Below are 24,867 nucleotides of genomic sequence, written 5' to 3' on the forward strand. Positions count from 1 at the left end.
ATATCTCAGGACATTGTAGGAATATCTCGGGATGTTGTAGGGATATCTCAGGACATTGTAAGAATATCTTGGGACATTGTAGAACTATCTCAGGATATTTTAAGAATATCTCAGGATATTGTAGGGATATCCCCATCCTCAATGATGGCAGAGTCCAGCACGTGAGTGCAAAAGACACGGCTGAAGCGTTTGCAACCATCTTCAGACAGAAGTGCAGAGCGGATGATCCATCTCGGCCTCCTCCCGATATCCCCACCATCACAGAAGCCAGTCTTCAGCCAATTTGATTCACTCCACGTGATATCAAGAAATGGCTGAGTGCACTGGATACAGCAAAGGCTATGGGCCCCGACAACATCCCAGCTGTAGTGCTGAAGACTTGTGCTCCAGAACTATCTGCGCCTCCAGCCAAACTGTTCCAGTACAGCTACAACACTGGCACCTACCCGACAATGTGGAAAATTGCCCAGGTATGTCCTGTCCACAAAAAGCAGGACAAATCCATTCCAGCCAATTACCGCCCCATCAGTCTACTCTCAATCATCAGCAAAGTGATGGAAGGTGTCATCAACAGTGCTATCAAGCGGCACTTACTCACCAATAACCTGCTCACCGATGCTCAGTTTGGGTTCCGTCAGACCTCATTACAGCCTTGGTCCAAACATGGACAAAAGAGCTGAATTCCAGAGGTGAGACGAGAGTGACTGCCCTTGACATCAAGGCAGCATTTGACCGAGTGTGGCACCAAGGAGCCCTAGTAAAATTGAAATCAATGGGAATCAGGGGGAAAACTCTCCAGTGGCTGGAGTCATACCTAGCACAAAGGAAGAAGGTAGTGGTTGTTGGAGGCCAATCATCTCAGCCCCAGGAAATTGCTGTAGGAGTTCCTCAGGGCAGTGTCCTAGGCCCAACCATCTTCAGCTGCTTCATCAATGACCATCCCTCCATCATAAGGTCAGAAATGGGGATGTTCGCTGATGATTGCACAGTGTTCAGTTCCATTCGCAACCCCTCAGATAATGAAGCAGTCTGTGCCCGCATGCAGCAAGACCTGGACAACATCCAGGCTTGGGCTGATAAGTGACAAGTAACATTCGTATCAGAGAAGTGCCAGGCAATGACCATCTCCAACAAGAGAGTGTCTAACCACGTCCCCATGACATTCAACGGCATTACCATCACCGAAACCCCCACCATCAACATCCTGGGGGTCACCATTGACCAGAAACTTAACTGGACCAGCCATATAAATACTGTGGTTACAAGAGCAGGTCAGAGGCTGGGTATTCTGCGGCGAGTGACTCACCTCCTGACTCCCCAAAGCCTTTCCACCATCTACAAGGCACAAGTCAGGAGTGTGATGGAATACTCTCCACTTGCCTGGATGAGTGCAGCTCCAACAACACTCAAGAAGCTCGACACCATCCAGGACAAAGCAGCCCGCTTGATTGGTACCCCATCCACCACCCTAAACATTCACTCCCTTCACCACTGGCGCACAATGGCTGCAGTGTGTACCATCCACAGGATGCACTGCAGCAACTCGCCAAGGCTTCTTCGACAGCACCTCCCAAACCCGCGATCTCTACCACCTAGAAGGACAAGAGCAGCAGGCACATGGGAACAACACCACCTGCACATTACCCTCCAAGTTACACACCATCCCGACTTAGAAATATTTTGCCGTTCTTTCATCGTCGCTGGGTCAAAATCCTGGAGCTCCCTTCCTAACAGCACTGTGGGAGAACCGTCACCACACGAACTGCAGCGGTTCAAGAAGGCTTCTCAAGGGCAATTAGGGATGGGCAATAAATGCTGGCCTCACCAGCGACGTCCACATCCCATGAACGATAAAAAAAAACCTCAGGATATTGTAGGGATATCTCGGGACATTGTAGGAATATCTCGGGATATTGTAGGGATATCAGGAAATCACATGTACATCTCAAGAAATCACCGGGTTAGCAGGAAATCGCAGCGATATTTCTGGAAATTGTGGGCATGGGACCCCTGATTTTTACTCTATGAAGGTATAGGCATAAGCATGTGGGGATGATGGGATGTGAAGCAAAAAGACATTAAATTGATTATATCGGTGAAAGAAGATAGGATGATCGAGGCCACTGAATAAATAGCACTGTGGAATACATCCCTGAAAATATCGTTAAAAATCCTGTAATATTTTGCAATAAAAATAAAATTTGATTTATCGCCACAAGTCAAAGGCCCTGATAAGACTTTGCTGCTGTTGTTATAAAACTGCACATCGTCCGACTCACCAAGAGCATCGTCACTGCGAGTCCATTAGTTTCTTATTAATAGTTTCATAAATGTCCTTGGCGGTTGCCAAGGTTCCTTCATTGGCGATTGGTGAATTTCCTACATTGGCGATTGGTGAATTTCCTTTATTGGCGGTTGGTGAATTTCCTACATTGGCGATTGGTGAATTTCCTTTATTGGCGGTTGGTGAATTTCCTTTATTGGCGATTGGTGAATTTCCTTTATTGGCGATTGGTGAATTTCCTTCATTGGCAGTTGGTGAATTTCCTTCATTGGCGGTTGGTGAATTTCCATCATTGGCGGTTGGTGAATTTCCTTCATTGGCGGTTGGTGAATTTCCTTCATTGGCGGTTGGTGAATTTCCATCATTGGCGGTTGGTGAATTTCCTTTATTGGCGGTTGGTGAATTTCCTACATTGGCGATTGGTGAATTTCCTTTATTGGCGGTTGGTGAATTTCCTTTATTGGCGATTGGTGAATTTCCTTCATTGGCGGTTGGTGAATTTCCATCATTGGCGGTTGGTGAATTTCCTTCATTGGCGGTTGGTGAATTTCCTTCATTGGCGGTTGGTGAATTTCCATCATTGGCGGTTGGTGAATTTCCTTCTTTGGCGGTTGGTGAATTTCCTTTATTGGCGGTTGGTGAATTTCCTTTATTGGCGGTTGGTGAATTTCCATCATTGGCGGTTGGTGAATTTCCTTCATTGGCGGTTGGTGAATTTCCTTCATTGGCGGTTGGTGAATTTCCTTCATTGGCGGTTGGTGAATTTCCTTTATTGGCGGTTGGTGAATTTCCATCATTGGCGGTTGGTGAATTTCCTTCATTGGCGGTTGGTGAATTTCCTTCATTGGCGGTTGGTGAATTTCCTTCATTGGCGGTTGGTGAATTTCCTTCATTGGCGGTTGGTGAATTTCCTTCATTGGCGGTTGGTGAATTTCCTTCATTGGCGGTTGGTGAATTTCCTTCATTGGCGGTTGGTGAATTTCCTTCATTGGCGGTTGGTGAATTTCCTTCATTGGCGGTTGGTGAATTTCCTTCATTGGCGGTTGGTGAATTTCCTACATTGGCGGTTGGTGAATTTCCATCATTGGCGGTGCAGATTCAGAAACCTTCGGCTGGTGCGTACGGTATGTTGCCTGTGTCACCCGTCACTGACCTACATTGGCTCCCGGTCCGGGAATGCCTCGATTTAAAAGTTTTCATCCTTGTTTTCAAATCCCTCCACGGCCTCGTCCCTCCCTATCTTTGTAACCTCCTACAGCCCTACAACCCCCTGAGATCTCTGCGTTCCTCCAATTCTTGCCTCTTGTGCATCCCCGATTGGCTCCACCATTGGCGGCCGTGCCTTCAGCCGCCTAGGCCTAAGCTCTAGAATTCTCTCCCTAAATCTCTCCACCTCTCTATCTCTCTCTCCTCCTTTAAGATGCTCCTTACAACCTACCTCTTTGACCAAGCTTTTGCTCACCTGTCCTAATATCTCCTTAAGTGGCTTGGTGTCAAATTTTGTTTGCTAATGCTCTTGTGAAGCACCTTGGGACGGTTTACCACATTAAAGGCGCTATATAAATGCAAGTGGTTCTTGTGAAGGCCTATGTTATCAGTAACTAAACGTCTTACTTGTGCTGCACTAATGAGTTTCTTGATGTCAGTTCTATTGAATGACTACAGTATTGTGACTCGAAGCTTATCACTTAACAGAACCTGACCGGATTTGCATGAACTAGTTCTGTCTGTTGTGTTTGTAGCTGGATTAGTTTTAATGGAAAATTGATAGATTCATTTGGTTGTTGGAAGAATGCCAGAAGTCAGCAAGGATAAAGATAAGGCTGCTTTGCTCCAAGAAAAAGGATCCAGAACTATTTTCTTGCTCAGGTTATCACTCACCGCAGATTGTGTAAATATGTGTGTGTTAATATGTGCGGGTGTGTGTGTTTTACAAATGTTATTGTCTGTGTATATAAATGTATTGATATGCGTGTGTAATTGTTTTAATGTATTTGTGTGTGTGTAAATGTGATAATACATTTTTGTGTGACAATGCATTAACATGTCAGTGTGTGTGTAAATGTGTTAACGCAAGTGTGTGTGAATGTGTTAATGCAGGGTGTGCATGTAAATGTGTGCCTGTGTGTAAATGTGTGTCTATGTGTAAATGTGTTGTGTGTAAGTGTGTAAATCAGTGCCTGTGTGTAATTGTGTTGATGTGTGTCATGAGAACTATTCATAAGCAGCAAATTTTTTTTAAGGGAGGGGGTTCTCTCTGCACTCTCTCTCTCTGCAATTTCTGCTCTCTCTCTGCACTATCTCTCTGCTCTCCCTCTCTGCACTCTCTCTCTGCACTCTCTCTTTGCTGTCTCTCTCTGCACTTTCTGCTCTCTCTCTGCACCCTCTCTCTACACTCTCTCTCTGCTCTCTTTGCTGTCTCTCTCTGCACTTTCTGCTCTCTCTGCACCCTCTCTCTGCTCTCTCAGTCTGCACTCTCCCTCTACACTCTCTCTCTCTGATCTCTCTTTCTGCGCTCACTCTCTGCATTATCTCTCTCTGCATTCTAAGCTCTCTCTGCTCTCTCTCTCTCTGCTCTCTCTCTCTCTGCTCTCTCTCTGCTCTCTCTCTCTCTGCTCTCTCTCTCTCTGCACTCTGCACTCTCTCTGCTCTCTCTCTCTGCACTCTCTCTCTGAACTCTGCTCTCTCTCTCTCTGCACTCTCTCTCTGCACTCTCTCTGCTCTCTCTCTCTGCACTCTCTCTGCACTCTCTCTCTCTCTGCTCTCTCTCTCTCTGAACTCTGCAGTCTTTCTCTGCATTCTCTTTCTGCACTCTCTCTCCCTCTCAGCCCTTAGTATCACTGCATGAGCAAATCCAAGATTTCCTGTTCTCTGAAAATAGCTTTAGTTTTCATAGACAGGCTGAAATGATGAAACACCTGCCAGGAATGGATACCGCAGTGCCCGGCACCCACTGTGCAGAAGCCTGTGCCCAATGTGCTCTACGTCCCCAATTTGGACCCAAAGCAGTGTCACCACGTCAACTATGTGCAAGGCTCATTAAAGACCCAAAAGTGTTTAATCATTGTTACAGCAGGCTCTCCACTCACCTCACCAGGCACAGGAAGGGAGGGCTAATGTATATAAACATAAGAACATAAGAAACAGGAGCAGGAGTAGGCCATCCGGCCCCTCGAGCCTGCTCCACCATTCAACAAGATCATGGCTGATCTTCTACCTCAACGCCATTTTCTTGCACCATCCCCATATCCCTTGATGCCTTTAATGTCTAGAAATCTATCGATCTCTGTTTTGAATGTACTCAATGACTGAGCCTCCACAGCCCTCTGGGGTAGAGAATTCCAAAGATTCACCACCCTCTGAGTGAAGAAATTTCTCCTCTTCTCAGTCCTAAATGGCCTACCCCTTATTCTGAGACTGTGACCCCTGGTTCTAGACTCGCCAGCCAGGGGAAACATCCTCCCTGCATCTACCCTGTCGAGCCCTGTAAGAATTTTGTATGTTTCAATGAGATCACCTCTCATTCTTTTAAACTCGAGAGAATACAGGCCCAGTCTACTCAATCTCTCCTCATATGACAATCCCGTCATCCCAGGAATCAGTCTGGTGAACCTTTGTTGCACTCCCTCTATGGTAAGTATATCCTTTCTTAGGTAAGGAGACCAAAATTGCACACAATACTCCAGGTGCGGTCTCACCAAGGCCCTACATAATTGCAGTAAGACATCTTTCCTCCTGTACTCAAATCCTCTTGTACTAAAGGCCAACATACCATTTGCCTTCCTAATTGCTTCCTGCACCTGCATGTTAGCTTTCAGTGACTCATGTACAAGGACACCCAGGTCCCTTTGAATATCAACATTTCCCAATCTCTCACCATTTAAAAAATACTCTGCATTTCTATTTTTCCTACCAAAGTGGATTAACTTCACATTTTTTCACATTATATTCCATCTGACATGTTCTTGCCCACTCACTTAGCCTGTCTGTATCCCCTTGAAGCCTCTTTGCATCCTCCTCACAATTCACTTACCCAGTTTTGACACTAGTTTTGTGTCATCAGCAAACTTGGAAATATTACATTTGGTCCCCTCATCCAAATCATCGATATAGATTGTGAATAGCTGGGGCCCAAGCACCGATCCCTGCGGTACCCCACTAGTCACAGTCTGACAACCTGAAAAAGACCCGTTTATTCCTACTCTCTGTTTTCTGTCTGTTAACCAATTCTCAATCCATGCCAGTATATTACCCCCAATTCCATGTGCTCTAACTTTGTTCACCAACCTCCTGTGTGGGACCTTATCGAAAACCTTCTGAAAATCCAAATACACCACATCCACTGGTTCCCTCTTATCTATTCTACTAGTTACATCCTCAAAGAACTCCAATAGGTTTGTCAAACATGATTTCCCTTTCATAAATCCATGTTGACTCTGCCAAATCCTATTATTATTTTCTAAGTGTCCTGTTATCACATCCTTTATAATAGATTCTAGCATTTTCCCTACGACTGATGTCAGGCTAACAGGTCTGTAGTTTCCTGGGTTGGCCTGGTTTGCACCAGTGCCATCTATTCTACTTGATTTTGGTCAGGTCTTGGCCTCTTTCACCCGTCCACCCCAAAATGATCAAGCAGGAAATTTCAGCCCTACAATCTTGATGCGTTCCCAGCACATCATGACCTATATGCAGGGTGGAGCACCTCACATATTAAGACTGGATTTCTGAGGTCCCCATACACCTAGTCATATAGACTCTTCCACACTATTAATATACAACCCGCTGTGATAGGTTCCAGGAGACACCAACAACCAGTGAGAAAACAATGTCCTCATAACTATCAGGAAAGACTGAACAGGCTGCGTCTCTTTTCTCCAGAAAAGAGAAGGCTGAGGGGTGACTTAATAGAGGTCTTTAAAATTATGATGGGGTTTGATAGGGTAGAAGGCAGCTCACCACCACCTTCTCAAGGGCAATTAGGGATGGGCAATAAATGTTGGCCTTGCCAGCGAAGCCCACATCCCATGAATGAATAAAAAAAAACGTAGAGAAAATGTTTCTGCTTGTGGGGAATCCAAAACTAAGGGTCAAAAATATAAGATGGTCACTAATAAATCCAATAAGGAACTCAGGAGAAATGTCTTTACTCAGAGAGTGGTTAGGATATGGAATGCGCTACCACAAGGAGTGGTTGAGGTGAATAGCATAGATGCATTTAAGAAGAAACTGGATAAGTACAGGAGGGAGAAAGGAATAGAAGGATATAAGAACATAAGAACATAAGAAATAGGAGCAGGAGTAGGCCAATCGGCCCTTCGAGCCTGCTCCGCCATTTAATAAGATCATGGCTGATCTGATCCTAACCTCAAATCTAAATTCATGTCCACTTTCCTGCCCGCTCCTATATGCAGATACGGTTAGATGCAATAGTGTGGGGGGAGGCTTGTATGGAGAATAAACACTGGCATAGACCTGTTGGCCTGAATGGTTTGTTTCTGAGCTGTAAAATTCTATGTAATTCTATGTCATTGATTCCTGAGAGCACAACGCTACTGCCATGGAGTTAAATGTGCAGAGAAAAAGCATTTTGAAAAGATAAACTCCTGCTCTTAGGAATTGTGAAATTTTAGTTAGGAACATAGGAATTGCCAGGTGGAACAAGACCAAGGTCCATCTAGTTCGCTTTCTACCATTCTGGTAATCGCATGATACAATGATAATGGAGCTATTGACTAATCCTAGCAATCAATCTCTATCAATGATCTACAACAGACCTAGTGATGAGGTGAAGAAAATCCCAGTGGTGGAGAGCTTTGGGAACCATAGGTCCAAAGTCACCTTTTTTCTCCCAAACATGTTACACTTACCACATGTTATGTCTCAAATTACTCATATACTGGTATCCCAAAATGTTATTTTCTGAAAGAAATCCATCTAATTTGCATTTGAATGAATCAATACTAACTGTTTTCACCGTCTCCCTATGGAATCTGTTCCATCGAGTGACCACTCGCTCACTGAAATATTGTTTCCGCAGATTAGTTTTGAATTTACCCCCTTCAAGTGCAGGCTGTGTCCTTTGGTTCTGCTGTTCTGGACAAGGTGAAACAGCTTGTCATGGTCGAAATTATCTAGTAACTTTAGAATCCTAAAAACAGCAATCATATCGCCTCTCAAGCTTCTCTTTTCCAGTGGGAGCTTGTCCAATTTACATAATCGCTCCTCATAATCCAGTCCCTCCAACCCCTCAATTATTCTGATTGCTCTCTACTGTGTCCTTTCAATAGCTTCTTTACAGCACAGAAGGAGGCCATTTGGCCCATCTGACTGGGCAAGCTCTCTGCGCTTTCCCCATGCCCTTTAATTTTTTTTCTTTTCAATACATTTATCCACTTCCCCTTTAAAAGCTATTCTGGATTCTGCTTTCACCACTGTTGCTGGTCAAGAGTTCCATGTTCTAACAGCACTCTGTGTAAAAACAAATTCTCCCATCCTCTCCCTTTGATCTTTTGGTGATGATCTTAAAGTGATGCCCTCTAGTTACTGGCTCACCGATCAGTAGAAATAGTTTTTCTTGATTTATCTTATCAAAATCTCTCATCGTTTTGAACATCTCTATCCGATCTCCTCTTAACGTTCTTTGTTCTCATGAAAAGAGCCCCAGATTTTGTAGTCAACTTCCTCCCTCTGTACCTCTTTCTCTCAACTTCTTAAAACCCACCTTTTCACCCAACCCTTTGGTCATCCCTCCTAAATTCTCTGCCCCGGCTCAAGGTTCTGATCCTCTGTAAACTGCCTGAAGGCGCTACATAAATGCACAACAATGCAGTTTTTCACAGTAAAGAAAGGACCAGGGAGGAGAGAGAAAGGGATCAACAGAGGAGAGGTGAGAGTGACTGCCCTTGACATCAAGGCAGCATTTGACAGAGTGCGGCATCAAGGAGCCCTGGTAAAATTGAAGTCAATGGGAATCAGGGGGAAAACTCTCCAGTGGCTGGAGTCATACCTAGCACAAAGGAAGATGGTAGTGGTTGTTGGAGGCCAATCACCTCAGTCACTGGACACTGCTGCAGGAGTTCCTCAGAGCAGTGTCCTAGGCCCAACCATCTTCAGCTACTTCATCAATGACCTTCCCTCCATCATAAGGTCAGACATGGGTTGTTCGCTGATGATTGCACAGTGTTCAGTTCCATTCGCAACCCCTCAGATAATGAAGCAGTCCGAGCCCGCATACAGCAAGACCTGGACAACATCCAGACTTGGGCTGATAAGTGGCAAGTAACATTCGTGCCAGACAAGTGTCAGGCAATGACCATCTCCAACAAGATAGAGTCTAACCACCTCCCCTTGACATTGAATGGCATTACCATCGCCGAATCCCCCACCATCAACATCCTGGGGGTCACCATTGACCAAAAACTTAACTGGACCAGCCATGTAAATACTGTGGCTACAAGAGCAGGTCAGAGGCTGGGTATTCTGCGGCGAGTGACTCACCTTCTGACTCCCCAAAGCCTTTCCACCATCTACAAGGCACAAGTCAGGAGTGTGATGGAATACTCTCCACTTGCCTGGATGAGTGCAGCACCAACAACACTCAAGAAGCTCGACACCATCCAGGACAAAGCAGCCCACTTGGTTGGCACCCCATCCACCACCCTAAACATTCACTCCCTTCACCACCGGCGCACTGTGGCTGCAGTGTGTACCATCCACAGGATGCACTGCAGCAACTCGCCAAGACTTCTTTGACAGCACCTCCCAAACCCATGACCTCTACCACCTAGAAGGACAAGAGCAGCAGGTACATGGGAACACCACCACCTGCACGTTCCCCTCCAAGTCACACACCATCCCGACTTGGAAATATATCGCCGTTCCTTCATCGCCGCTGGGTCAAAATCCTGGAACTCCCTTCCTAACAGCACTGTGGGAGAACCTTCACCATACGGACTGCAGCGGTTCAAGAAGGCGGCTCACGCCCCCCTTCTCAAGGGCAATTAGGGATGGGCAATAAATGCTGGCCTTGCCAGTGACGCCCACATCCCATGAACGAATAAAAAAAAATAATGCCCTGAAGAATTCTCTGCAAAAGCTCAGTGGATTTTTTCTTTTCCAAACAGGGACATTACTAGGCACTAATTTCCAAAAGAAGAAACCAATTCTGAAACGTCATTATGAAAAGGAAAGGCAGCAAGGATAATGATGCCATTAACCTTATTGCACCCTGTGAGTTGAAGGGTGAGTACTATGGTAGTTTGGAGAATGAGGAGAATGAGGAGGATGAAGCTGAGGATGAAACCTTCTTGGACATGCAGGAGGTGGGTGATGCTTTGTTTTAAAAGTTTCAATTTATCTATAGGATACATTCGGATATCAGTCCTTTTTGCGAAGTGTGTAGTTTTCTCAAAGTGGGGCCTCAGAACGTGTTGGGAGTTTAGCCATTCCAAATTGATCTGTTTATGACCTTGGACTTGCCACATTCTCTATTTTATCAAAATGTAGTCATTAACCTGAATCAACACATGATTCCCCCTTAACAGCTCCCAGTTCTTTTTATGTTTTGCCCTCCTCTGCTGAAGGTTTCCTTTAAGGTCCATGCTCACCGACCACCTTCCTGTACCTTGCTTGAGTGGCTATTCTTCACGTGTGAGCTTTGACAGTGAGTCCTGACAAGCTATTATAACAGGGGGGGTATCACAGCAGAGCCCGACCCTGTGCCCACATTCACACTTTCCACCATGGGTCACTAGATAGTGATTAGGAATAGGAAGTCTGGCTGATTTTCCCCTCCCTAACCCAGGAATACTGAAGTTAATGCCTCAACTGCTGTTGCTCTGCTATGATCAGCCAGCTCAAGAGAGACCAGGAATCGTACTGAGCACTTTTCAGGTTGCATGGCCTAATGCCACTTTTGACTTTCAGGGGAACTATTCTTAATTCTTTATAGGACTTGATTATTGCTCCCACATCTAGGAAGGTTCTTCAGAAGAAAAGCTTTTTCTCTTACAAAAGCAGGGAAGTTATGGTAAGCCGTTATAAATTACTGGTTAGGCCTCAGCTGGAGTATTGTGTCCAATTCTGGGCACCACATTTTAGGAAGGATGTCAAGGCCTTGGGGAGGGTGCAGTGGAGATTTACCAGAATGGTACCAGCGATGAGGGACTTCAGTTATGTAGAGAGACTGGAGAAGCTGGGGTTGTTTTCCTTTGAGCAAAGCAGGTTAAGGGGAGATTTAATAGAGGTGTTCAAAATTATGAAGGGTTTTGATAGAGCAGATAGGGAGAAACTGTTTCCACTGACAGGAGGGTCGGTGACCAGAGGACACAGACTTAAGATAATTGGCAAAAAATCCAGGGGGGAGATGAGGAGAGTTTTTTTTAACACAGTGAGTTATGATCTGGAATGCACTGCCTGAAAGGGTGGAGGAAGCAGATTCAATAGTAACTTTCAAAAGGGAATTGGGTAAATACTTGAAGGGGAGAAATTTGTAGGGCTATGGGGAAAGAGCAGGGCAGTGGGACTAATTGGATAGCTTCTTTTAAAGAGCCAGCATAGGCATGATGGGCCGAATGGTCTCCTTCTGTGGTGTATAATTCTATGATTCTTACCTTTAGCCTCCAAACTCTCTCTCTCTCCATCGTGTCCTTGCTCAATCCTTTTCTGTTGTGTTCCTCCTATGCTCCTAGTATGCCGCCTTTCACTCTTCCCCCTTCCTGTATTCTCACTGTGTTGAGATTAAGACTCATCCCACCGTCTCCTACGCCAACTCACTTTTTTTTCCAGGAACTCAAAACTGTGGAAAATGTAAGTAAAGTGCCCTGTAAATTGCCTGAAGTATGTTCTCAAAATGGAGGTTAGGCTTAAAGGGGCCACCTCTATAAAAATTGAGTCAGTGGTTAAACTGAATGCTGCGAAATCAAAACTAATTAAAACCATGAAGATGTCTACTTAAACAAAACATTCTTTACCAGTGATAAGAAGTTCAGTATTAGGATTGTGCTCAGTGATAGCTCATTAGTGTGACATAAATATGCCGTGCCTTATCTGGTCCTGTGTAGGACCCCTTGTTAATGGAACGATTGAGGAGTTAGGGAATAAAAGTGTGAATTGGCAATGCTGTTAGAAGTGATTGAGACCAATTGAATGGAAAGGGGTTTTTCATTTAATTTAAGATATACAAGAAGGTGCTTGTCACCCCTCTTGCAGATTCTCTTTGTTTATGTTAGATATAGATTCTCTGGATCCTCTTTAGTCTCCTGTAGTAATCTTTCCTGGTCAGCCTTCCGATTCTGACTGTCTCTGGGTTTGAAATGAATGGGTTTCCCCCTCGCGAGGCCCGGCTCTTTTCCCAGGCCCAGCTAGCTGACCGACTGCCCATGACTCCCATTTTCTCTCCCTGCGTTCACAGGAAGTGGAGGCAAATTGCCTCCGACTCCTTCCCTGCTCAGGGATTCATCAGTAGGCCTGTCAACTAAACCAACTAACCTCTCTCCCAAGAGTATATTCTCAGCAGACAGGTCATTCTGGACTCAGATGTGCAGAATCATCCCCACCACAATATGTGGATGCCTTGTTAGGCCATTTAAAACAAGATAACCAATTGCTAATGTCCCCAGGTGTGGTGACAACCTGTACAATTCCCACCTCAACCACCCCCCCCCCCCCCCACAACAAAAGAGGAAGCAGCCTGTGGCTTTTTAAAGCTGTGCAAATTAACTTTGTTTTAAAACATAATCTTGAAACATAGCTCTTTCCCAAATGCTTTCCTACAGCCCCTCAAAGCCCCTCCTAAAGCCTCCTTTCTTTACAGCTTCCCTTAGAGCTTGTCATGAAGAACTCCCCTTCAAGCCCCTCATGAAGAACTCTCCTTCGAGCCCCCCATGAAGAACTCCCCATAGACCTCATGAAGAACTCCCCTTAGACCTCATGAAGAACTCCCCTTAGACCTCATGTAGAACTCCTTTTAGACCTCATGAAGAACTCCCCATAGACCTCATGAAGAACTCCCCATAGACCTCATGTAGAACTCCTTTTAGACCTCATGAAGAACTCCCCTTTGAGCTCCTCATGAAGAACTCCCCTTTGAGCTCCTCATGAAGAACTCCCCTTTGAGCTCCTCATGAAGAACTCCCCTTTGAGCTCCTCATTAAGAACTCCCCTTTGAGCTCCTCATGAAGAACTCCCCTTTGAGCTCCTCATGAAGAACTCCCCTTTGAGCTCCTCATGAAGAACTCCCCTTTGAGCTCCTCATGAAGAACTCCCCTTTGAGCTCCTCATGAAGAACTCCCCTTTGAGCTCCTCATGAAGAACTCCCCTTTGAGCTCCTCATGAAGAACTCCCCTTTGAGCTCCTCATGAAGAACTCCCCTTTGAGCTCCTCATGAAGAACTCCCCTTTGAGCTCCTCATGAAGAACTCCCTTTAGACCTCATGAAGAACTCCCCTTCGAGCTCCTCATGAAGAACTCCCCTTCGAGCTCCTCATGAAGAACTCCCCTTCGAGCTCCTCATGAAGTATTCCCCTTCGAGCTCCTCTTGAAGAACTCCCCTTCGAGCTCCTCATGAAGAACTCCCCTTCGAGCTCCTCATGAAGTACTCCCCTTCGAGCTCCTCTTGAAGAACTCCCCTTTGAGTTCCTCATGAAGAACTCCCCTTCGAGCTCCTCATGAAGAACTCCCCTTCGAGCTCCTCTTGAAGAACTCCCCTTCGAGCTCCTCATGAAGAACTCCCCTTTGAGCTCCTCATGAAGAACTCCCTTTAGACCTCATGAAGAACTCCCCTTCGAGCTCCTCATGAAGAACTCCCCTTCGAGCTCCTCATGAAGTACTCCCCTTCGAGCTCCTCTTGAAGAACTCCCCTTCGAGCTCCTCATGAAGAACTCCCCTTCGAGCTCCTCATGAAGTACTCCCCTTCGAGCTCCTCTTGAAGAACTCCCCTTCGAGCTCCTCATGAAGAACTCCCCTTCGAGCTCCTCTTGAAGAACTCCCCTTCGAGCTCCTCTTGAAGAACTCCCCTTTGAGCCCCTCATGAAGAATTCCCCTTTGAGCTCCTCATGAAGAACTCCCCTTTGAGCTCCTCATGAAGAACTCCCCTTTGAGCTCCTCATGAAGAACTCCCCTTTGAGCTCCTCATGAAGAACTCCCCTTTGAGCTCCTCATGAAGAACTCCCTTTAGACCTCATGAAGAACTCCCCTTCGAGCTCCTCATTAAGAACTCCCCTTCGAGCTCCTCATGAAGAACTCCCTTTAGACCTCATGAAGAACTCCCTTTAGACCTCATGAAGAACTCCCCTTCGAGCTCCTCATGAAGAACTCCCCTTCGAGCTCCTCATGAAGAACTCCCCTTCGAGCTCCTCATGAAGTACTCCCCTTCGAGCTCCTCTTGAAGAACTCCCCTTCGAGCTCCTCATGAAGTACTCCCCTTCGAGCTCCTCTTGAAGAACTCCTCTTTGAGCCCCTCATGAAGAATTCCCCTTCGAGCTCCTCATGAAGAACTCCCCTTTGAGTTCCTCATGAAGAACTCCCCTTTGAGCCCCTCATGAAGAACTCCCCTTTGAGTTCCTCATGAAGAACTCCCCTTTGAGTTCCTCATGAAGAACTCCCCTTTGAGTTCCTCATGAAGAACTCCCCTTTGAGTTCCTCATGAAGAACTCCCCTTTGAACCCCTCATGAAGAACTCCCCTTTGAACCCCTCATGAAGAACTCCCCTTCGAGCTCCTCATGAAGAACTCCCCTTCGAGCTCCTCATGAAGAACTCCCTTTAGGCCTCATGAAGAACTACCCTTAGACCTAATGAAGACCTCCCCTTTGAGGCCCTCATGAAGAACTCCCCTTTGAGGCCTCATGAAGAACTCCCCTTCGAGCCCCTCATGAAAAATTCCCCTTTGAGCCCCTCATGAAGAACTTCTCTTCGAATTCATTTTAAAAAGCATTCCCCTGTTCTAACTGGGGAATTTAACGCTGCATAAAGCTGAACTCATCTTCACATTCCTCTATTTAGATGAATAATGAACCCAAAGAAATGACATCAAGCCCAAAGGAAGAGGAGAAAATGAACTTTTTCAGTGATGGGAAAACCAGAGTTGGTGAGTTTTAAGTCTCCTACTTTACGATGTTCATTTAGTCGCAGATTTGTTTGAGACAAATGGTTTTCTCCTGTTTTTATTTTGGGAAGGGGCTCAACGTGGCAATGTTGAAGAATACAATGAAAATTCCACTTGTTATTCCATGTTGTTATAACACGGGTTAGGTATTGTGTGTCACTCGCTCAACACTGTTCCATCGAACACTCCCAGGTCAAGTATAACATACCAGATGCAGGGTAAAGCTCCTTCCATTCTTCCCTAAGGACGATTCTTAATCCCAGTCTCAGAAAAACACTCCTGCTTCACTTGTGTGACAACTACATTTCCCAAACCAGCTACCCTTGTGGTCACTTTCAGTGAGATTGGCAAGTTACTCTCATTCACTGGCAAGTTCTGGGCAGTTTTATGAGGTGGAGCTACACTGACTATAAGTTGATTGAGACTGCCCCAAATCAGAGATGTCCTTTATCTCCCGTCTGGACTAGGTTGGTATTTAGGTCCCAAATAACAATATTACAATGCCCCAATGTAACTACAAAGGTTCTGTTGTAAGGACTAAAAGATTGGTCCAGATCTATCCCAGAGAAGTGAAACATATTTGTGTAATGTTGTCCATTTGCTCAGATTTTGTCCTTGTGTGGGAAGAGGAGCTACCAAAGGAATGTGAGAAATCAAGAGCTGAAAGTACGGTCAGTGCCAGTGAGAAGGGACAGGACTCGAAACCAACAAAACCATTGGAGCAGAACATGAGGTGGAGAAACAAATTCCTAAAGAACCTTAGGAAAAGTGGCCTGCTCATGGACATGGTAGGTTGGGGGTCTGTGTTGGGGCTAGGTCGGGGGTCTGTGTTGGGGGGTAGGTCGGAAATCTGTGTTGGGGGGTAGGTCGGGGGTCTTTGTTGGGGGATAGGTTGGGGGTCTGTGTTGGGGGGTAGGTCAGGGGTAGGTCGGGGGTCTGTGATGGGGGTAGGTCAGGGGTAGGTCGGGGTCTGTGATGTGGGGTAGGTCGGGTGTCTGTGTTGGGGAAGTAGGTCAGGGGGTGTTGATGGGGGTAGGTCAGTGGTCTGTGTCAATAAGTTTAGGTCGGGAGCCTGTGTTGGGGGGTAGGTTGGGGGTCTGTGTTGGGGGGGAGGTAGGGTGTCTGTGTTGGGGGGTAAGTCGGTGGTCTGTGTTGGGGGGTAGGTCGGTGGTCTGTGTCAATAAGATTATGTCGGGGGTCTGTGTTGGGGGCTAGGTCGGTGGTCTGCGTCAGTAAGATTAGGTCGGGAATCTGTGTTGGGAGGTAGGTTGGGGGTAGGTCGGCGGTCAGTGTTGGGGGGTAGGTAGGGTGTCTGTGTCGGGGGGTAAGTCGGTGGTCTGTGTTGGGGGGGTAGGTCGGTGGTCTGTGTCAATAAGATTAGGTCGGGAGTCTGTGTTGGGGGGTAGGTTGGGGGTCTGCGTTGGGGGGTAGGTCGGTGGTCTGTGCCAATAAGATTATGTTGGGGGTCTGTGTTGGGGGGTAAGTTGGGGGTCTGTGTTGGGGGTGTAGGTCGGAGGTCTGTGTTGGGGGGTAGGATGGGGGGGGTCTGTGTTGGGGGGTAGGTCGGGGGTCTGTGTTGGGGGGTTGGTCAGGGGTAAGTCGGGGGTCTTTGTTGGGGGGTAGGACAGGGGTCTGTGTTGGGGGGTTGGTCAGGGGTAAGTCAGGGGTCTTTGTTGGGGGGTAGGTCGGGGGGTCTGTGTTGGGGGTATGTTGGGGGTCTGTGTTGGGGGGTAGGTCGGGGGTCTGTGTTGGGGGTTGGATGGGGATCTGTGTTGGGGGGTTGGTCAGGGGTAAGTTGGGGGTCTGTGTTGGGGGGTTGGTCAGGGATAAGTTGGGGGTCTGCGTTGGGGGGTTGGTCAGGGGTAAGTCGGGGGTCTGTGTCGGGGGGTAGGTCGGGGGTCTGCGTCAATAAGATTAGGTTGGGAATTTGTGTCGGGGGGTAGGTTGGGGGCCTGTGTCAATAAGATTAGGTCGGGAGTCTTGGTCAGTTGGGGGTAGGTTGGGGTCTATGTCAGAGGTGTAGCACTCTTGCATCTGAGTCAAAAGGTTGTGGGTTCAATTCCCACTCCAGAGACTTGAGCACATAATCCAGGCTGATACTTCAGTGCAGTACCGAGGGAGTGCTGTTGGAGGTGCCGTCTTTTGGATGAGACATTAAACTGAGGCTCTGTCTGCCTTTTCAGGTTGACAATTGTAAACAATTTTACAACACCAAGTTATAGTCCAACGATTTTATTTTTAATCCCACAAGCTTTCGGGGGCTTTCCCCTTCCTCAGGCAGTGTGCTATTGTGAGATTGTCCGTGGGCTTGCGGTAGAGTGAGGTGCTGAGGTGCCCGTCTTTGATGGAGATTCGTGTGTCCAAGAAAGAAACTGATTCTGAGGAGTAGTCCATGGTGAGCTTGATGGTGGGATGAAACTTGTTGATGTTATCGTGTAGTCTCTTTAGTGATTCCTCACCGTGGGTCCATAGAAAGAAAATGTCGTCGATGTATCTGGTGTATAGCGTTGGTTGGACGTCCTGTGCAGTGAAGAAGTCCTGCTCGAACTTGTGCATGAAAATGTTGGCGTATTGGGGTGCGAATTTGGTCCCCATGGCTGTTCCGTGTGTTTGGGTAAAGAACTGGTTATTGAAGGTGAAGACATTGTGATCCAGGATGAAGCAGATGAGTTGTAGGATGGCGTCTGGAGATTGGCTGTTGTTGGTGTTGAGTATTGATGCTGTCGCAGCGATGCCGTCATCATGGGGGATACTGGTGTAGAGTGCCGAGACGTCCATCGTGGTGAGAAGTGTTCCTGGTTCAACAGGTCCGTGGGTACTGAGTTTTTGTAGAAAGTCTGTAGTGTCGCGACAGAAGCTGGGGGTTCCCAGTACGATGCCCTCGACGTATCCAGAGAGGTTCTCACACAGGGTTCCGTTGCCTGATACGATAGGACGTCCGGGTGTGTTGGCTTTGTGTATCTTTGGGAGGCAGTAGAAGTCTCCCACGCGGGGAGTACGTGGGATGAGAGTGCGTAGGATGTTTTGAAGGTCTGGATCGAAGGTCTTGATCAGTTTGTTGAGCTGATGGGTGTGTTCTTTGGTCGGGTCTGCGGGTAACCGTCTGTAGTGTTCCTGGTTGTCCAGTTGTCGGTATGCTTCTTTGCAATAGTCCGTTCTGTTCTGTATGACGATGGCTCCTCCTTTGTCCGCTGGTTTGATGACGATGTTGCGGTTGGTCTTGAGAGCTTTGATGGCGTTGCGTTGTGCTCGGGTGACATTCTGGACTGTCTTGTGAGTGCGGCTGATGAATCTGGCATAGACGCATTTCCTGACAGCTTGAGCATACATGTCAAGCTGAGGGCAGCGACCCTCTGGAGGAGTCCAGTTTGACTCTTTCCTCTTCGGTTGCTGTACCACGGATCCCTCTGTCTGCTGTTCCGGATCGTTGATTGTCTCATTGGGTTCGCTGCTGAAATTTTGTGGTTTGTGGTAGAATTCCCGGAGCCTCATTCTCCTGATGAATTCCTCTGTGTCTGCCGCGAGACTAGTGGGGTCCATTTTGGTAGTGGGGCAGAAATTGAGCCCTCGGCTGAGAACTTCGATTTCGTCTGGTTGAAGGGTGTGGTCGGACAAATTGACGATAGACTTCCCTGTGGTTGCAACCGTGGTACCAGGGGAAGCTTGGTTGATGCTGGTGGTGATGCCGAGTTTCTCAAGCTTCCTGCTCTTGGTTTTCATGTAGGCAGCGTAGTTCCGTTGCCTCGTCTGTTTGGCGGTATCTCATAGCTGGTCTGCTGTGTCCTGAGTACAGGTTGAGAGTATGGACTCTATCTTGGTTTCGAGGTTGCGGCGTCTGCTGTAGAGTTGGTGTATGAGATGGTTGCGGAGTGTGCGAGAGGTACGACGGCAGAGTCTCTCAGCGTAATCCGAGTTGTATGTGGACTTGAGTGGGTTCGTGATCTGTAGTCCTTTCGGGATCTTGTCTGCTTTCTTGCAGCTCTGTAAAAACTTGATGTCTGTGTCTAAATGCGCGATCTTCTTGGATATCCTTTCCACTGTGAGCCGGCAGTTTGTGGTTTTCAGGTTGATGTAAAGGATCTCATTATTTAGAAGAAGAGTAGGGGAGTTCTCCCTGGTGTCCTGGCCAATATTTATCCCGCAACTAACATCGCTAAAACAGATTATCTGGTCACTTATCTCATTGCTGTTTGTGGGATCTTGCTGTGCGCAATTTGGCTGCCGCATTTCCTACACAACAGCAGTGACTACACTTCAAAAGTATTTTGATCGTTGTAAAGCGCTTTGCGATGTCCTGAAGTTGCAAAAGGTACTGTAGAAATGCACTTGCAGGAGTGTTGGTAACCAGAGGACACAGATTTCAGATCATAGAATCATAGAAAGTTACGGCACAGAAGGAGGCCATTCGGCCCATGATGTCCATGCCGTTTGAAAAAGAGCTATCCAGCTTAATCCTACTTTCCAGCACTTGGTCCATAGCCCTGTAGATTACGGCACTTCAGGTGCACATCTAAATACTTTTTAAATGAGTTGAGGGTTTCTGCCTCTACCACCCTCTCAGGCAGTGAGTTCCAGACCCCCACCACCCTCTGGGTGAAAAAATTGCTCCTCAGCTCCCCTCTAATCTTTCTACCAATTACTTTAAACCTATGCCCCCTGGTCACTGACCCCTCTGCTAGGTCTTCCCTATCCACTCTATCGAGTCCCATCATGATTTTCTATACCTTAATTAAATCTCCCCTCAGCCTTCTTTGTTTCAAGAAAACAACCCCAACCTAATTGGCCTAATTGGCAGATAATTGACAAAAAATCCAGGGGGCAATGAGGAGAAAGTTTTTTATGCAGCAAGAGATGATCTGGAATGCGCTGCCTGAAAGGGCGGTGGAAGCAGATTCAATCGTAACTTTCAAAATGGGATTGGATAAATACCCGAAAAGGAGAAATTTGCAGGGCTGTGGGGAAAGAGCAGGTGAGTGGGATTAATTGGATAGATGTTTCAAAGAGCTGGAACAGACACAATGGGCCGAATGGTCTCCCTCTGTGCTGTATGGTTCTATGAAGTTCTCTGTCTCCCTGTATCAATGCAAGTTGTTGTATCAGAAGGATAGGTTGGGGAGCTGTCTGGAGGGGGTAGGTTGGAAGAGTCTATGTCAGAGGTGCTATATTGGGGAATATGATGGAGAATTGTGATGGAGAAAGTAGGTTGGGGAGTGGTGAGAGATGAGATTGTTTAGGAAGAGGTGATGAGCAACTAAATGTGATCGAGTGATTAGATTGGGAAATTCCAATGTATGAGGAAGATGAGAAGCCGTGATGTGGGAAGTAGGTTGAGAGGGTCTGAGTAATAAGGTTAGTTGGGAAGATTTGATCTTCAAGGTCAGTGGGAAGGTATAACAGGCAGGAGGTAGATCGAGGAGATGGGTTAGAAAACTGCAATGGGGAAGGCAGGTTAAGGAGCTGCGACGGACGAAGTAGGTTGGAAATCTGTTAGATGCATTAGGTTTGGAAGTGAACCTGGAGCAGGCAGAAGACTAGGGATTTTATATGGAGACAGGTTACACTCTGCCCGATTTACATCAACGGAAAAGGACATTGGGTGACGTGTAAATGGAGCGGCTGATTCGCTATCACCCGTTTTGCACTGCTAAAGAGGATTTTCACCCTCAGCAGATCCGACAGTGCAGCACTCCCTCAGTACTGACCCTCCGACAGTGCAGCACTCCCTCAGTACTGACCCTCCGACAGTGCAGCACTCCCTCAGTACTGACCCTCCGACAGTGCAGCACTCCCTCAGTACTGACCCTCCGACAGTGCAGCACTCCCTCAGTACTGACCCTCCGACAGTGCAGCACTCCCTCAGTACTGACCCTCCGACAGTGCAGCACTCCCTCAGTACTGACCCTCCGACAGTGCAGCACTCCCTCAGTACTGACCCTCCGACAGTGCAGCGTTCCCTCAGTACTCACCCTCCGACAGTGCAGCACTCCATCAGTACTGACCCTCCGACAGTGCAGCACTCCCTCAGTACTGTCCCTCTGACTGTGCAGCACTCCCTCAGTACTGTCCCTCCGACAGTGCAGCACTCCCTCAGTACTGACCCTTTGACTGTGCAGCACTCGCTCAGTACTGACCCTCCGACTGCGCTGCACTCCATCAGTACTGACCCTCCGACAGTGCAGCACTCCCTCAGCACTGTCCCTTCGAAAGTGCAGCGCTCCCTCAGTACTGACCCTCCGACGGTGCAGCACTCCCTCAGTACTGACCCTCCGACAGTGCAGCACTCCCTCAGTACTGTCCCTCCGACAGTGCAGCACTCCCTCAGTACTGTCCCTCCGACAGTGCAGCACTCCCTCAGTACTGTCCCTCCGACAGTGCAGCACTCCCTCAGTACTGTCCCTCCGACAGTGCAGCACTCCCTCAGTACTGACCCTCCGACGGTGCAGCACTCCCTCAGTACTGACCCTCCGACGGTGCAGCACTCCCTCAGTACTGACCCTCCGACGGTGCAGCACTCCCTCAGTACTGACCCTCCGACAGTGCAGCTCTCCCTCAGTACTGACCCTCTGACGGTGCAGCACTCCCTCAGTACTGACCCTCCGACAGTGCAGCACTCCCTCAGTACTGACCCTCCGACAGTGCAGCACTCCCTCAGTACTGACCCTCCGACAGTGCAGCACTCCCTCAGTACTGACCCTCCGACAGTGCAGCTCTCCCTCAGTACTGACCCTCTGACGGTGCAGCACTCCCTCAGTACTGACCCTCCGACAGTGCAGCTCTCCCTCAGTACTGACCCTCTGACGGTGCAGCACTCCCTCAGTACTGACTCTCCGACAGTGCAGCACTCCCTCAGTACTGACCCTCTGACGGTGCAGCACTCCCTCAGTACTGCACTGAAACGCAGTCCGTTTTTCTACATACAGCACAGGAGGTTGTTCGATTGGGACACAATTAGGTTGTGTGCAAGCAGCTTAATTTCTCTGTTAAAAAAATGGAGAAATATTTTGAAACACCTCTCTGCGCCATGTAATCTCAGTGCCAGCGGTTACACCAAGAGGCACGGGCATGTTCATTCAGTGACAAAGGGAACCATTGTACTAGTACAAGGAGCACAGGTTAATGCTGGGCTATACAGGGCCCATAGGATATTGTGATATTGGGAGCGTGTGGAGGGCACAGTGCATCATTACATGGCTCCTGGAGGGGCTTATAATGGAGAGGACCACACAGAGTGTGTTTGGAGCAGTTCTCCTGGAACTTATCGTTCTGTTAATGCGATATGTATTGCCTATCTCTCCCTAAGCTAATCACCAGCTCTAGGAAAATATTCTCTACGAGTTGTTGAATATCACACCCATTTGCATGATTCCTGTTTCCAGGGAACAGGAACTGATCGAGATCCGCCGAAAGTACAAATGACTCTTCCCAGCACGAGTTTTTTAAAGGGAAAACTCTGCTCCTTGGAACAGCACCAACCAGTGTTGTGTGATGTGTGTTCTGGCCGGGCAGGAATCAACTGGGTACTGTTATTTTTGTTTGGAAGACAGATCCTGTGAGGAGAATGGTGCATCTCACTGATGGCGCAGCCAATTGCTTAATGTCCTTATTTTATTTATTTTTGTGCTCTGCGGGTCCCAGCTGGAAATGGAAAATCTTTTTCTCACACGTGTTGTTATCAAGTTCTCTGAGCTTAGGTACAACATAGGTTACACGCAGTAAAGCTGAAGGGAGTAGCTCGTGCTAGGCCCAGTCCCACGAGCAGTCGGGCCCTGGCTGTCTCCTGATAGCTCGCCCAGGTGACCATACTTCACTTGTGCAGTAAAAAAGAACCTGCATTTCTATAGCGCCTTTCACAGGCTCAGGACGGTCCAAAGTGCTTCACAGCCAATGAAATGTTTCTTTTTGCGACATCGTCATGTAGGGAAATGCAGCAGCTGATTCCTCACAACAAGGTCCCACAAACAGCAAATGAGATGAGTGACCAGTTAATCTGTGGTGTTGGTAGGTGATGAATGTTGGCCCAGACACTGGGAGAAATCTCTGCTGTTCCTCAAATAGGATCTTTTACATCCAACTCAACAGGCGGGTAGGGCCTTAGTTTAACATCTCATCTGAAAGATGCAACTCCCCTCAGTACTGTACTGAAGTGTCAGCCTAGGTTATATGCTCAGGTCCTGGGTGGGGACTTAGTATCATATCATAGTAGGTACAACACAGGAGGAGGACATTCAGCCTATCGTGTCTGTGCTGGCTCTTTCAAAGAGCCATCCAATTAGACCCATTCCCCTGCTCTTTCCCCATAGCCCAGTAAATTTTTTCCCTTCATGTATTCATCTAATTCCCTTTTGAAAGTTACTGCCTCCACCACCTTTTCAGGCAGAGCATTCCAGATCATTACAAGTCGCTGTGTAAAAAAATGTTCCCTCTTGTCGCCTCTGGCTCTTTTGCCGATCACCTTAAATCTGTGTCCTCTGGTTACCGACCCTTCTGCCACTGGAAACAGTTTCTCCTTATTTACTCTATCAAAACTGTTCATTATTTTGCCTTAACCCTCTCTGCTCTAAGGAGAACAACCCCAGCTTCTCCAATTTCTCCACATAACTGAAGTCCCTCATCCCTGAGACCATTCTAGTAAATCTCTTCTGCGCCCTCTCTAAGGCCTTGACATCCTTCCTAAAGTGCGGTGCCCAGAATTGAACACAATACTCCAGCTGAGGCCTAACAAAGGTTTATAGATTTGAACACACAACTTCGGTTCGACTGATTACTGGGTCTGATTACAGGGTCTGATTACAGGGTCTGATTACTAGTCTAGTTACAGGTCTGATTACAGGTCCGATTCATGGGTCCGATTACTGCATCCGATTACTGGGACTGATTACCGGGACCGATTACTGGGTCCGAATGATTCCTGCGTCTGATTACTGGGTCTGATTACTGAGAATGATTACTAGGTTTGATTACTGGTCCAATCACTGGGTCTGAATGATTACTTACCCCGATTCCTGCATCTGAATGATTACTGGGACTGATTACTGGGTCTGAATGATTACTGGGTCCGATTCCTGGGACTGATTCTTGGGTCCGATTCCTGGGACTGATTCTTGGGTCCGATTCCTGGGACTGATTCTTGGGTCCGATTCCTGGGACTGATTCTTGGGTCCGATTCCTGGATCTGAGTGATTACTGGGTCCGATTCCTGGATCTGAATGTTATCTCCAGACTCGCCTGTCTCAGGGAAATTCTTTATAATGGAAAAAGGAAATTTGGTCAAAAAGGCAACATCCTGATTCAGAAGTCCAGGAGCTGTGCAATCGTTGGGAATTAAATGAGATCAGGATTGTTCATTAGATAGCAATTCAATAGACCAAGAAGCTCCCAGGGTCCATACCTGGTCTTTGCTGTAATAAAAACAGAGAATGCTGGAAACACCCAGCAGGTCAGGGCAGCATCTGTGGAGAGAGAAACAGAGTTAACGTTT

The 24,867-nt window shown here is 47.4% G+C and overlaps 1 protein-coding gene across 3 annotated transcripts in view; it reads left to right on the forward strand.

Annotated features, from left to right (window-relative positions):
* The window catches only part of LOC137331673 (anoctamin-7-like), a 233,687-nt gene that overhangs the window by 22,501 nt on the left and 186,319 nt on the right, over positions 1-24,867 (forward strand). The window contains exons 2-4 of one of the 3 annotated variants that reach the window (XM_067995621.1): positions 10,411-10,608; positions 15,287-15,371; positions 15,996-16,177. The exons of 1 other annotated variant lie outside the window; for it this stretch is intronic. In XM_067995621.1, coding sequence (XP_067851722.1) covers positions 10,465-10,608; positions 15,287-15,371; positions 15,996-16,177 — 411 coding nt within the window. In that variant the 5' untranslated portion in view covers positions 10,411-10,464. Of the gene's footprint in view, positions 1-10,410; positions 10,609-15,286; positions 15,372-15,995; positions 16,178-24,867 lie in introns of those variants that run through there. One more of the 3 variants, XM_067995622.1, reaches the window with a different exon arrangement.

Source organism: Heptranchias perlo, chromosome 13 (genome assembly GCF_035084215.1).
Source record: "Heptranchias perlo isolate sHepPer1 chromosome 13, sHepPer1.hap1, whole genome shotgun sequence".
Classification (NCBI taxonomy): Eukaryota; Metazoa; Chordata; class Chondrichthyes; order Hexanchiformes; family Hexanchidae; genus Heptranchias; species Heptranchias perlo.